At 37.8% G+C, this 13,267-nt stretch overlaps 1 protein-coding gene across 6 annotated transcripts; it reads right to left on the reverse strand.

Annotated features, from left to right (window-relative positions):
• Positions 1-701: 701 nt before the first annotated feature.
• On the reverse strand, positions 702-8,590 carry LOC136246669 (sentrin-specific protease-like). Of its 6 annotated transcripts, none has more exons than XM_066038213.1 (22): positions 8,403-8,590; positions 6,526-7,554; positions 6,417-6,467; positions 6,293-6,367; positions 6,177-6,248; positions 6,073-6,122; positions 5,949-6,023; positions 5,824-5,898; positions 5,033-5,777; positions 4,795-4,901; positions 3,605-4,739; positions 3,509-3,543; positions 3,403-3,457; positions 3,176-3,358; positions 3,066-3,127; positions 2,839-2,952; positions 2,658-2,783; positions 2,452-2,609; positions 2,243-2,318; positions 2,132-2,182; positions 2,036-2,080; positions 702-840 (listed from the first exon to the last, which is right to left on the reverse strand). In XM_066038213.1, exons 9-22 carry the CDS (start codon positions 5,220-5,222, stop codon positions 760-762), a joined length of 2,418 nt encoding a protein of 805 aa, XP_065894285.1. In that variant the 5' UTR covers positions 5,223-5,777; positions 5,824-5,898; positions 5,949-6,023; positions 6,073-6,122; positions 6,177-6,248; positions 6,293-6,367; positions 6,417-6,467; positions 6,526-7,554; positions 8,403-8,590; the 3' UTR covers positions 702-759. The 6 variants fall into 6 exon arrangements, with proteins under 6 accessions (XP_065894285.1, XP_065894286.1, XP_065894289.1 ...); XM_066038214.1 differs by having other exon boundaries at positions 6,417-6,455; positions 6,522-7,554; XM_066038217.1 differs by having other exon boundaries at positions 5,033-5,607; positions 5,824-5,895; positions 6,522-7,554.
• Between the last annotated feature and the right edge of the window lie 4,677 nt (positions 8,591-13,267).

Here is a 13,267-nt window from a genome sequence, read left to right on the forward strand (position 1 = left end):
GACATAAGACTGCATGGTTTTCCAGAACCGGTCACGTATTACATGTACATCTCTGGGGCACTTACCATGGAGGCACAATGTAATAATGCTAACTATATGAGCCCTCTTAAATGCCTGTAATGATAACAAGTTCATGCTAAGAATGATTCATGTTATGTGGCATTGTAGGCCTGTACTGCATTCACCACTGAGGCACAATGAAAACATACCGATATTATTTTGTAGTACGTACTTTTAACTACATGTGCAAGACAGGGCAACCAAACCCACAACCTTCGATACAGAATATATAAGGCCAAAATGTTTCAGCTTTACTGTTACTGTTGGGAGCCTTATACAAGTGTATATCTCTACACGTTGCAGTGTAGGTTGTTGATTTCAGTTGCTGCAGTGCAATACAAATCTATAGTATAACACTTGAGAGTATTTATTATACAGTACCTTCTCACATTTGTATATAAACAGAGACATAAAGTATTTACAGCAGCATGTAAAATGGCACATGAGAGCTGTATAATAAGTTGTATAGGTGATTAGCTATATCTCCACCAGTTGAAAAGTGATGGTCTGTAGAACTCTTTCAACAATTCAGCATGCAAGCTAGCCATTCAACAGATCCATTAAACCTATCTGTTCTCTTCATATACATATCTGTAGGGAATTAATTGAGTATAGGAAGCAATTGTAGAAACGGCGTGAAATCACAGCTCAAAATATTGACAGAAATTAGATATACAATTTATATGACTTTAACACAAACTAACAGGATAGGTTCAAACTGATTAGTTTCTTCTCAGCAATTTCATGCATCATTTGCTGTCTAATAATTGGCATCTGTTCCTGTAATACGCACAATACAATATTAGTTCAGATCTGGCACACACATACATGAAGAGTACATTCTAAAGTACAATTATACATGCTGGCGTATATATATATATATATAGTTGTGTATAATTATCGGCTATGACGTATATACATCCTGACTCCAAAGTCAGAGGAAGTTTTACTGATACAGGCGGAAAAAAAAAAAAAAAAAAAAATATATATATATAAGTGCAATACACCTCATAGCCATGGTTCATATGATACATACCATGTTTCTAACACTACACAACATAGTAAAAATCAATATGTCCACAGACCAAAAATTTACACTTAATTTGTCATAGTTTGGCATGGTAGACATACTGGTATAGTCTTCCTCTTGAAATTCTGATTGCTCAAAATGATTGTAACAATTTGATTATGGGATTTAGTAACCCCCATATATCCCCAGGACTTGTCCGTTCACATCAACAAGCATTACCTGCTGCCACCATCATCGAAGCCATGATGTATGTCTATTATGATGAATCCAGTGGTCGGACTCTTACTAGCTGGGGTGGTTGATCTTGCAGCGCAGCAAACCTGAACCAACTTTCGCTATCAGTGTGCAATGATCATGACACAATAATGTGACATGTGACTTTCCAGGTGAGTATATATATATAATATATATATATATATATTCACCTCAGCTAGGCTTCCAAACACTTTTGAAGTCATGGTATATCATATTTAGAATGTGCCATTCATACACGATGTAATAAAAATAGTAAACGCGGCAATCTCAACAGCACCATTTTTAAAACTCTCAGTGTCTCAGGAATGGGTTGCCAAAGTTTCAGAATGTTGTGTTGAACAACAGTGTTAGGGCAAAAATGTATGTGTGAGCAATACAAGTATATCAGTAGATTCATTACAATCTTAACTCTGTAGACCAAATTTCATGCAATTTATGGCAATTTAAATATCTATTCCCTATTCAAATTGATTGAAGTTATTACAATACTGTAATGCCCACAACATGCGTGCCCTATGGGCTACTGAAGCTATCAAATTTAGCCATACGTGTAAGTAGGTAAACAAGGTGGTATACTTTAAAACTGACTTTTTTCTTCTTTTAGTACGTATATGCATTATTCATGTTACTACATAATATGTGCATTTTTGAGATGGTCTCATACACATATTATACATGTAAGAAACTGACCTGACTGAAGTTAAATTTCTCTCCAAATGCTTTATAACGAGCATACTAGATGGACACAAGTGTACTATGAAGCTCAAAGATTAAATTAAAGCCTACCACGCAAGCAAAAACTCCACAGTCTGAGCCATTGTGTTGACAGGGTATTTTCTAAACAACAGCATACATAAAGTTAGTCCAACTTCATGGTTGCAAGTGTACTCTCTATACCTTTGCTATTCGTAAAGTAAGATTTTTAGCTGAGAAATCAACACGTCTCTGGCGAGCTTCACTAACAAGGTAATCCCTGTAAAAACCATAAAACAAATACACTTTGGCATTTAATATACTGTACTATAGCACTTGAAACTATAGCAACCAAACTTACATTATAATTATACAAAAACTTAAGTACACAATGTGGTTCAATTATGACTAACCGTATGTTGTGTAAACATGGTGGTGTAACACCTGTGCTTCTAGCCATTTTCGAATCATAATAAACTATCTCCTTTTTTGTAAAATCTACTACAATAGTAGCCCAATGCACGCCAAGATGAATTGGCACAAGAAGTAGCTGTTGTGAAAAAATATCAACCTGCAAGGTTTGTGTAGTAAATCCACAGGACACTTAGATGAAACTGACTTTATTCATCCATCCTTTTACTCCTTCATAACCACTGATAGTGAGTTTAGTATACAAGAAACACCCTACTGCATAAACTGGTGAAGTTGTACAACAGGCAATCAACTTAAAGTAGAAATTAATAATCTACGGATAATAATCATTATTAGCTCAGTTGGGAGCACAAAACATGGCTGTGTACCTGGTCATTTAGCCAATTAAAATCTAATAAAGTCTGCATATCACTTCTCGTCACTGATATGTGATAAGCAGAAATAATCACCTCATCTACTGGCCCGTTTCTTACTCTTTCAACCTGTAAATGTACTACTTTCAACAAAAAGCATGTAAAACAAGACGTACACTGCTCGTTGCACAATTATTGCTAAGTTAATACTGATACATACAAGTACATACAATAAACCATACCAAAGATGGGAACAAAACATCTGTACTGATGCTGCTTGTTCCACACTGCTTAGGATGAGAACCTAACAATAGAAATTTGATTGGAGATATATAAAATTGGCTATACTCACTGTGACTTGGTTGCACTCTCTTCTGCAGAATTTTACACTTTCGTAACTCACACTTTTGTTTCCATTTCCCCTCTCCACCAAACTTTGGCTTATCCAAACACATTCTGCAGTGTCCACAGTCATGTGTTCTTGTACATGCTTGACATGTTCCACATCTGTACTTCCTTTGACCACCTTCAACTTCTGTGTAACACAATTATTATAAATAATTTGCTATACATACATACTGTGACAATGAGTTGACTTTGATGGTGAAACACTGTTAGTTTTGGTTACTTCCTTCTGTATAATATTATATAGTAAAATACACAATTTGCAATATTAGAAGTGTACCTTGGGAGAGGACATACTGGCTACTTTGTTATGCTCTGTATATGCACACAACCCACAGTATAAACCACCAATCTGTCAAAGTCATTAGCAGCTTACCTCGCTTAAGAATGGCAGTTGCCCTCATCAATTTTGCCACTACATCTGGACTAACCTGTCTTGGAAACTTTAACTTCTTTCTTATTCGTCGTGATTTAGGTCTTCCTGGTGTGATAGATACAACACCTTTCAAGTGATCCTTTTGTACAGCATCTACTACTTTCAGCTTTTTACTACTAGAGCTAGGGTTGGAAAATCTTCTCTTAATCCCACTCACACGATGGATAGTCTTTCGTGTTTGCTTAAACTCATCAGTGATAGCCTTAAACACTGGTAGAACATGAGAGTCCTGTGCAGGCATTACTGCTGCAGAAGTCAATGTGCGGGAAACCTCTGTACACTGTCGCAGCGCATCGTTCAAAGCAGAAACATATGTAGTTAAAAAAGCTAATGTTCTGCATTGTGCAAGTGCTTCTTCCAGCTTTTTTTGCAAAGAATAAATGTGTTTTGCATTGCTTTGTGTAACAGGAAGAGGATTAGTGGTCAACTGTGACTCATGTGAATCTTGGTCATTTACAAAGTCACATTCAGACACGGTTAGTGGCAAATCTAAGTCACCATCCTCTTTTGCCACCTCTGAATCAAGAAGCATGTGAGAAGACTCAGTTAGAGAAGTAGGCAGGTCATCCCATGTCCATTCAGGAAAATGAAACAGTATTGCAAATACATGCTTACAGGGGATATTAGATAAAACAAAACTCGGACAGGTACATGTTCCATCTGGTATTGATACAATCCATGTATCTTCTTGTTCTGAGGAATCATTGGAGGTTGATTTTGCTACTGTAAAATTTCCAGTTGGGTCTTTCTGTACTATGAGAGAGGCAGGTATTTTCTTTCCCCGTTCAATGTTCAATAAGCAAATGCTCTGAATGTTATGTGGCCTACCTTCCAAAAATATTGGCATATCATACCGGAGCTTCCGATTTTCACTTGACTGCTTCACAGTAGATTGTATATACCTGTTCTCTTGTTCAGGGAACACTATTTCAACTAAAACTTGTACTAGAGCAAATATGGTGTTGTCGTGTCTTAATGAAAGATATCGTTTTCTTAACACATTGTTAAAAGATTCGGTGATGTTGTTGGTGTCAACTCCACAGTGAAAAGCTTGACGATAAGCATGGGCCCATAACTGTTCAATTATTATATAAGAGTGAACAAATTGAGTAATAAAACAGTCAACTTACTGCAGCACAAGACATCCATTCTGAATCTAAATAATTTTGCAGCTTTTGGTTTGAAGTATACCATGGCTGCTCCTGTACCATCTCCCATACCTTTAAAAACTCTGACTCTATAAAGTAGACAGAATTGATAATACACATAACATGCATAGAAATGGTAGATTAAATCATTAATGCAGACTACACCGTAGTACTCATCTTTACAGATAACATAAGAGGCATACAGGAGAATTAAACTTACCAGTAATAGCATATGCAAGTTTCTTCAAGTAGGTAAAAATCATGTCTTTATCACATGATGCTACACCATTTGCAGACTTATTCACCCAGCGTTGCCAAGCCTGAGCTCTATGAAAATCACACAGTAGCCGATAGCAAGATGAAAATACATTTCCAACTGCATTAAGCTCTACGGAACTTTTGTCCATCATAAAATAAAGAGGTTTCCAGTTAGGATTCCACTGTTTCAAAATCGAAGTCCTTCAGTTACCATATCCTCAGTTTCATGCTGGGGAATAATGGTTGCCACTACTCTGCCTAATCCTAATGAGGTTTTTACAGTCAAAAAGAAACATGGAAAACCATATTTGGTAGTACGATATATGGCATCCATCATACAAACTCTGTTGCCATACTTCAACATAAGTTCCTTCTGGAATTTGGTTTGAATGACAAGTAGAAAAGTAGACTTCATATGTGATACATTTTTATCCACGCTAGTAACCATATTCTCTTGAACATCTTCAGCATCAATAATACTATGAATGGCAATGTTTATCTTCCGCATTATCACTTCATCTCCACCATCATCAATATCTACATCAATGCTGCATAAAATCACACAAAATTCAAATTATTAAATGAGTATGAGCATACAACACTGTATGGTCACATTATTGTCTTCTAACCTACTATCACTAGCTGTCACAGCTGTATTCATCCTTTCACTCATTGTTTGTGAGCCACTACTAGTGCCTTCTCTCACACTACCGGTACATTAACAATGATAATTTAGGAGGAATATGAACTGACCTGGACACATTTGTTCCATTCTTGACTAGAGAATTACCACTGCTAGACTCAGCCAATTGCAAATCCCTTGCACTACTATGTATAGCTGCTTGGTAAAATGTATATTTAATTCAGTAATAACTGACCTAGTAACAGTTGTGTTAGTACTTCCATTCTCAACTGGCATGTTACCACTTCTAGACTCAGTCAAATCCCTTACACTATATTGAAATATAAGAGTCAGGTAACATTGTGTTGATAATATCTTACCTAGATTCCCTCACTGTTTGTGAACCACTATACTAGTGTCTTTTCTCACACTACCAGTATACTTTAACATTAACAATGACAATTTAGGAGAAATGTGAACTGACCTGGACACATTTGTTCCGTTCTTGACTGGACAATTAGACTCAGCCAATTGCAAATCCCTTGCACTACTATAGCTGTTTGGTAAAATTTATATTTGATTCAGTAATACGTAACTGACCTAATAATAGTTGTGTTAGTGTTTCCATTCTCAACTGGCATGGTACCACTTTTAGACTCAATCAAATCCCTTGCACTATATTGAAATATAAGAGTTAGCTAACATTGTATTGATAATAACTTACGTAGATTCCTTAGATAAAATTTTTCTATTCTCTGCACTACTAGGAGCATTGCTATTGGAGAAAATCATGATTGAATAACCATGCAAATGAACAACCATGGCTTACTTGCTAACAAATCTTTCATTCAAGGGGTCCACATCTGACGAGACATATTTTCTTAGAAAATACTGGAACCCAGGCTGTTGTTCAGTTTCACAGATTAGGAAGGTTTCTAGTGCATCTTGATCAAACATGTTGTTCCTGATTCTGTTGACTAATTTCCTACTCATATTTCTGATGTCTTCCTGAGTAGGATGGTAACGACGGTCATGAACACTAGGAACTGAAGTGATTTTGCCTTGTCTAAGATGTTCAGGGATTAGATCATGATCTATGTAATCTTGCAGTGCAAGCATTAAACTGACTTGATTCAAGTGGCTGTGTGTGATTAAAGATTCCAGCTTGATTTGTAATTCTGGCAAAGGCTTGTGGGCTTGCAAATCAGCTAAGGATTATGGAGTATGGCCAGTGTGGGCTGATACCAAGGGAAAGGTAATTTGCAGCATTTCTAAACCAGACACGGTTCTCAGCAATCTAGCATGTATTGCTGCTTTACAATTCATCAGACGACTTCCAGGAGCATTGCGATGTTTTCCACTAAACTCAGGTGCTGTGTTTTTGTACCGTGGCTTTCCACCTCTAAAGCAAACATACATTGACCTCCACATCACCTTGTATTCTTCCAATATTCCATTTCTTGAAAGAACACCAACATTTGCCTCCTTGTTCTGATTTTTCCCTGTTGAAATCTTGAACTGGATCCCACTTTGAGAGCAATAGTTCTGTAGCCATAAACTCCAGGCATTTTCAGTGTAAGGATCAAGAAATCCAGAGGCACTATATTCAGAGTTATTGACCTTCAGGCTCTGCAGGCTATGTACACAGGATGGAAATTGCTCCTTTTGGCTACCTGGTGGATTCTGAGCAGGCAAGACATCATGACCACATACCAGTCTACAGTGTGTAACAGAGGCACCATTCCTAAAGCATTCCTGGCAAACTGATGCTTTGTCTTCTTTGTGCTGTTTCGTAAGTCGACAATGCACTGTACTTTTCTTCCATTTTAAGCACTGCATGCATCTGCCAAGCTCTACTATATCTGTTAGACAAAACATAACCATATTATTAAGAGCATGTTTAAGAGCCATAACAACATATCAAAGGGGTGGCCGACTCAGGTTCTAGTTAGTAATATCTTTCATATAATGGTAGCATCAGGCCATCAACATTAAAAACAGTTTTGCTGATGACAAAGTAGGTATAGGACTGATAACTCTTTTAAAAGTCATTATATTATGTGTACACTCGCTAGGGGGTTGGAGGCATACTTCTCAAATGAAACTATTGAAAATTTACTCACTTCTGGAGATTAAATCTGCAAACAATTTTGAGGCTGAAACCTACATAGGAGTCTTTGCAATAAGGCCACTATACATTAAAAGTAGAGTGCGAGCGGGCGGGTCTCACAAGCAAATGAATGATGGTTATAATAATGGAAAATACATGTGGTACCAAAAATACATGTGGGTGGGCGCTGTTGAGAAACACAAAATCACCAAACAGTGCATGGGATTTAGTTCTCAAGCCTTATTTGTTGGCATAATAATAGCTAGCTATGTAATGTTTGACTGAACAAAATTCCAAGTGTTTCATAATTGTAAATGCAATTCTGTGTAGTTTCATTGCCAAGCAAGCTAAGTGGATAGCTGTTTTTGCTTTTATCTGCTGTTCCAGTTAGGCACTGGAGGCAGAGACTGTACGAGGCTACCTCCACACTGAGCCCCTGTTACAGTACTGGTACCTATAATACGACTAATCTCAGTTGGCAGTGATTTTGTGGGCTTTAGCTAGGGTACACTATTATAACATGCACCACTATTATATATGCACCACTATTATATATGCACCACTTTGTATCACAATGTAGGGCTTCTCTGCTATACGTACCTGTGGATACCGAGGTGGATACAGACTGCCTTTTGGATTCCGGACGCTCCGCTCCAGTTCCTTCCCTACTGTGTTGACCCACATAATCTGGTCTATCTATGTTGGAAGTAATCAGCACTTAGCTACTCTACCCATCACGTTGTGTAATCTGAGTCTAACCACTGAACTCACCACGAGGTTTGCGTACAAGCGCCCTGCATGGGGGGGGGGGGGGGGGGTGGAAAGCGCCTGTAAGAAGCAATTGTAATAAGTTCGTGCTAATAATGATTTACGGTATGCGGCATTCGGCCTGTACCTAACGCTACCCTTTTCGATAAGCTCGTTGATATGCCAGCCATAAGGTAGGCTTGTTCCATGTTATTGCCCTCGCCAACCACGTATATTTTGAAGTCTTACCCCCCACCGACACGTCCCATTACGGGGATTTAATTGGAGAAAACTTAAACTTTAGACTATCAGTTTCGCAGGAAATGGATTGTCAACCTGTGTTGGCGTTCGTCCTTTTTACCGCTTTTGTGAGCGTTTTCGCTAGTGCAACGTACGCAAACACTTTCTGTAAGTTTCTTTGTGACTTAAATGTTTACATGGCCCGGACAGGCTATACTGTTTGTTAATGAAGAGTACTTACCAGCCTCGCTACCTTGTTGCAAGTACAGCATCACTGACCATCGGGCTGGCTGGCCAGGTCTCTTGCTGTAATGTGCCCCCCACGGGCCATTTCTGGTTACCCACCCCCCATAAATTTAGGGAGCATCCTTGTCTCCGACCTTCCCAAGGGATATTATCTTGTAGAGGTGCTACAAGCTCTACCACAGATCCAACAGGCGACATTATTAGCTAGCTATAAGGCTATATGACCAAGTTGCGCCACTGAACTGATTCGGGCTTCTAGCTGTAGCTATGCCAGTAAAACCTCTATTCATAACCAGAGTTACACCTGTAACTAGCTCAATATACCCAGGGCTGGCCTGCCTTATAAGGGTAGGCTGCTTCCTCAGTATGGCCCCAGGCTAAGGGCTCCCTGGGGGGGGGGGGGGGGGGGGGGGGTGCTCTAAAATTAGATATTACTGAAATGCATTTGTGGTTGCACATGATCATTGCACTGTGCAATAGGGTGCAGCACATTAGGAACTGTCATAAGCTTTAATTTCCACTACAATGGGCATTTAGCCCTAGTGGCAGTCATTTGCTTTCTGTTGCTTCACTGTGATGATGGATGATTACTGTAGTCACTTCGTACACATGTGAGCTGAATGCACTCACTATTTCTGAGATGCACTGAAATGATAATAATTGACCTTTGTACTAGAAGAATAATTCTGTGGTGACAGTGTTGGCTACTTTGTTTTGAGTGTAGTCATTTGAGGCAGGGATGTTAAGTTGGGGATTCAATTATTATCTAAAATAATATTAATGTTGTATGTCAAGGCAGCTGGAAGGAATGATCATGAGATCAGGCATCACCAGTTGGGCTACTCCGTGTCGCAGTGTGTGCAGGCTATGACTGCTTTAAGTTGTGGCAAGACTCTGCAAATATTGAAGATGATCATGTACAATATCATGTATATTCCTGTTATAAACATGATGATTAGGCACTTGGATTCTGCGAAGCTATAATTATATATAGTGCACTACTGCAAACCAACACTTTGTGCTATAAGCAAAAAGTAATAGGACACAAAGGAGTAAGTTTGTGATGCTTTGTAAGTACTGTAGTTTGCCAAAGGACACCTTTTTGCCGAAGCACTATTGTCTATTGTAGCAAAAAGATCAAGCCTGAGTTCAGCCATTGTCAAGGAATGCTTTTTTGCATTGGTGTGTAAGAAAGTTACAGTAGAAAACTCCAGTGAGTAGTGGGTTGCAGCAAGTGCTTTGGGTCATACTGTGGGTACTTTTGGGCTTGTCTATACTGCCAAGGCACTGAAAATATGTTATTTGGCTGGTTTCTGGCCAATGTATTTTTGTGTCAATGTGCAAACCTTCATGATCGATCCCTAGTAATTATACAGCTTTACCGTACTGTACAATATAGAGCATGGAATTCAGCAATGCAAGGTTCTGTTCTGCCCATTCCCCTCTGTCACTGCACAAACTCATCAAGGATTCTGATTAACTAATTATGTTCTCTGTATAGCGAAGTACGTATGCCATTTCATGTTTATAAGGTAATGCTTTCAAATTGTTGAGTTGATCACCTTGTACGAATATTTTAATGTATCGTTTTATTGACAAGTAGTTTGATATGTTCATATCCGGTAATGCACTAAAATTAAGGTTAGGCAACAAAGGTAGTGGAGAAAAGTTGTGGTGGTACATGGTAGTGCATGTGCTCACGAACATCATTATGTTACCTCAGACTATATTGTACAGCTATGTATATATTATGCCTATAAAGCAACATAATCCTACTGAGTGCAGAAAAAGGAATTCGAGATTCAATTGCCCAGCAGTATACTGACGTAAAGACTTTATACTACAATATTGGCCATACTGGATATAAAAACCCACCAAGAGTAGTGCCACTGCAATCAATTCAATCACTTCAGAAATTGTTAGTAAACCGACTTCTGAGAAGTATAGTGGCCGCTCTGCTTTGTTTTCAAGTATGTTCTACTGATACAGTGTTTCAAATGACGAACAGTACCAGTACAAGAAGCACCTTTGTAATCACTCCAGTCACTACGGAAATTACGGATGGTAGTGTAACCAGCTGTTACTCAAACCATTATGCATTACTGCAGTAGCTGCACAAAAAAATAAAATTGGATACAAAGGAGGACAAAGGTAAGTCCTTGATTCATGCTGTAATAAGTGAAAAGGCACGTCTCAGACAGATGTGACATTGAACAATGATGAGATCAAGCCATGAGTTATGCTTCGCTGGTGGTAGGTAGAAAATTTATTGAAATAGGAATTAAATTTCATGGAAACTTGTTGGGAAGGTTTAGGGGTCACTCTGAAGATGTTTTGGTAGTTATTCCTAACAAATACTGCAACCTTAGAAAAATAAAGGTGGGCTGTTTTGGGTGATATTGAAAGTCAAGAAGGCCCAAACTTCCACTAAAAATGTGTAAATGAGTACATGAAATGAATGTCGGTAATGCAGTTTAGCTGGGTGGATATATAATACTGTATGTACAAGGTGCCTAATCAAAAGAGATTATCCTGAGAAAAATATTGTATGCTGTACAAAATTGTGATCAATAATTATAATAATGATTATTTAAGCTAGGTACATATGTATACACTGTATAATTATGCATGTACATGCAGCAACTATAGAACTATAGATACAGAAGGACTCTATGTATGATGCATGTATGATGTAAACAGTTACAGTTCTCATAGGTATGACAGTAGCCAGTATTTATTCTATCATTACCACTAGAGAGTACTTGAATACTAAAATCCATGCCGGAATACTATGATCAGTAAAAATGACATTGTATTATAATGTCTGATATGTTTATGTTATGTGAGTCCTTCAATCAGTGTGTAGATGATTAATTTTGTAGTTATACTGTAGGTTTGCAAAGAAGGTGTCCACAATCAGGTTACTTCAGATGCAAAGTGAATAGATGCTGTATTCACCCATTCTACGTGTGTAATGGAAATGATAATTGTGGTGATGGTAGTGATGAAGAGAATTGTGGTTAGTAGCAACAGCAAACTTGATACTTTAAATGTTACAAATGGCATACATAATTGTAGTGATATAGGCAGTGGAAGAGGGCAGCTATGTCCCCAACAGAATAAGATCACAAAAATTATAACTGTGAAAAATTGATAATACACTAATAAAACATTCAAAAACCTTAATAGAACAGTCAAACACTTCACAAAAATGCATTCTGATGAGTTGTCTAGATGTTTGTAGGAATAGAAAGATATAGTTGCATCCTTTTCCGCTGTACCAACTGACCCCAACAAGCATGAAAACTTTGTGTTTTTTTTTAATTTTGTACTGCTTATTAAATGCTGCGTAAGTTTTAACTTTTCCAAAATTGAGCTACTTGTTGACTACAGATAGCCAGTTTGAGGTACTTGCAAGGATATTATTTTAATTTTATGCTGCAGGTTTGGAGGTTTACCTAAACCAATGTGGAAGGGTGGACCATTATTCATTATTACAAATGTATACGAACTTGACTGTATTATTAGAATTTTAGCTAAATGTTCTTTTAGGGTATTTTGATGTTATTGATCACTATCTTAAGAACTCAAAGGATTAAAGCCCTCTTCCCATACGTTTTCAGTTCTTCCAGCCTTTTTCTGTGCCTAGTTATGTAAGCAAGTTAGTTTATCACTTCCATGCAATTACTAAACACTTAGATGATGTCACATGTAATGACCAAATTTAGGCAGTGAGACATAGCAATGTGGACTAATGGCTAAAGAGTTAGTGTTTTAGTTAAATGCTACAAATTGCATCTATATATTGCAGGTGGCTTTGAGACATAGTAAAATCATCTACAGCTTCTGGAGGGCTACATCCCCCAGACTTTCTGCTGCCATGGATTCAACACTCTGGTCAGCTCCCTTCGCTTAAACTACTTCCTCAGCCACTGATTATAGAGTTGCTTAAAATAAGGATCCAAAAATTATGTCAGATTTTAAACTACAGACTCTGTATACAACAAAATTTTGTAGAACTTGTTGGAGGTGCAGTTACTATTAATGCCTAAACAATACTATTGTTGATGATATTTTATGTCCAAATCTTTATCACCCCTATTATACACTACTACCATGGTACCACATAGTGATTTAGTTTGTCACACGTTTGTTCCAAAGAGTGCAATTAATCCCAAACGTATGATTTGCTTCTGTAATGGTGTTGTAAACAGCCAATGAAATTAAAGAAC

This window comes from Dysidea avara, chromosome 2 (genome assembly GCF_963678975.1).
Source record: "Dysidea avara chromosome 2, odDysAvar1.4, whole genome shotgun sequence".
In the NCBI taxonomy this organism is placed as follows: domain Eukaryota; kingdom Metazoa; phylum Porifera; class Demospongiae; order Dictyoceratida; family Dysideidae; genus Dysidea; species Dysidea avara.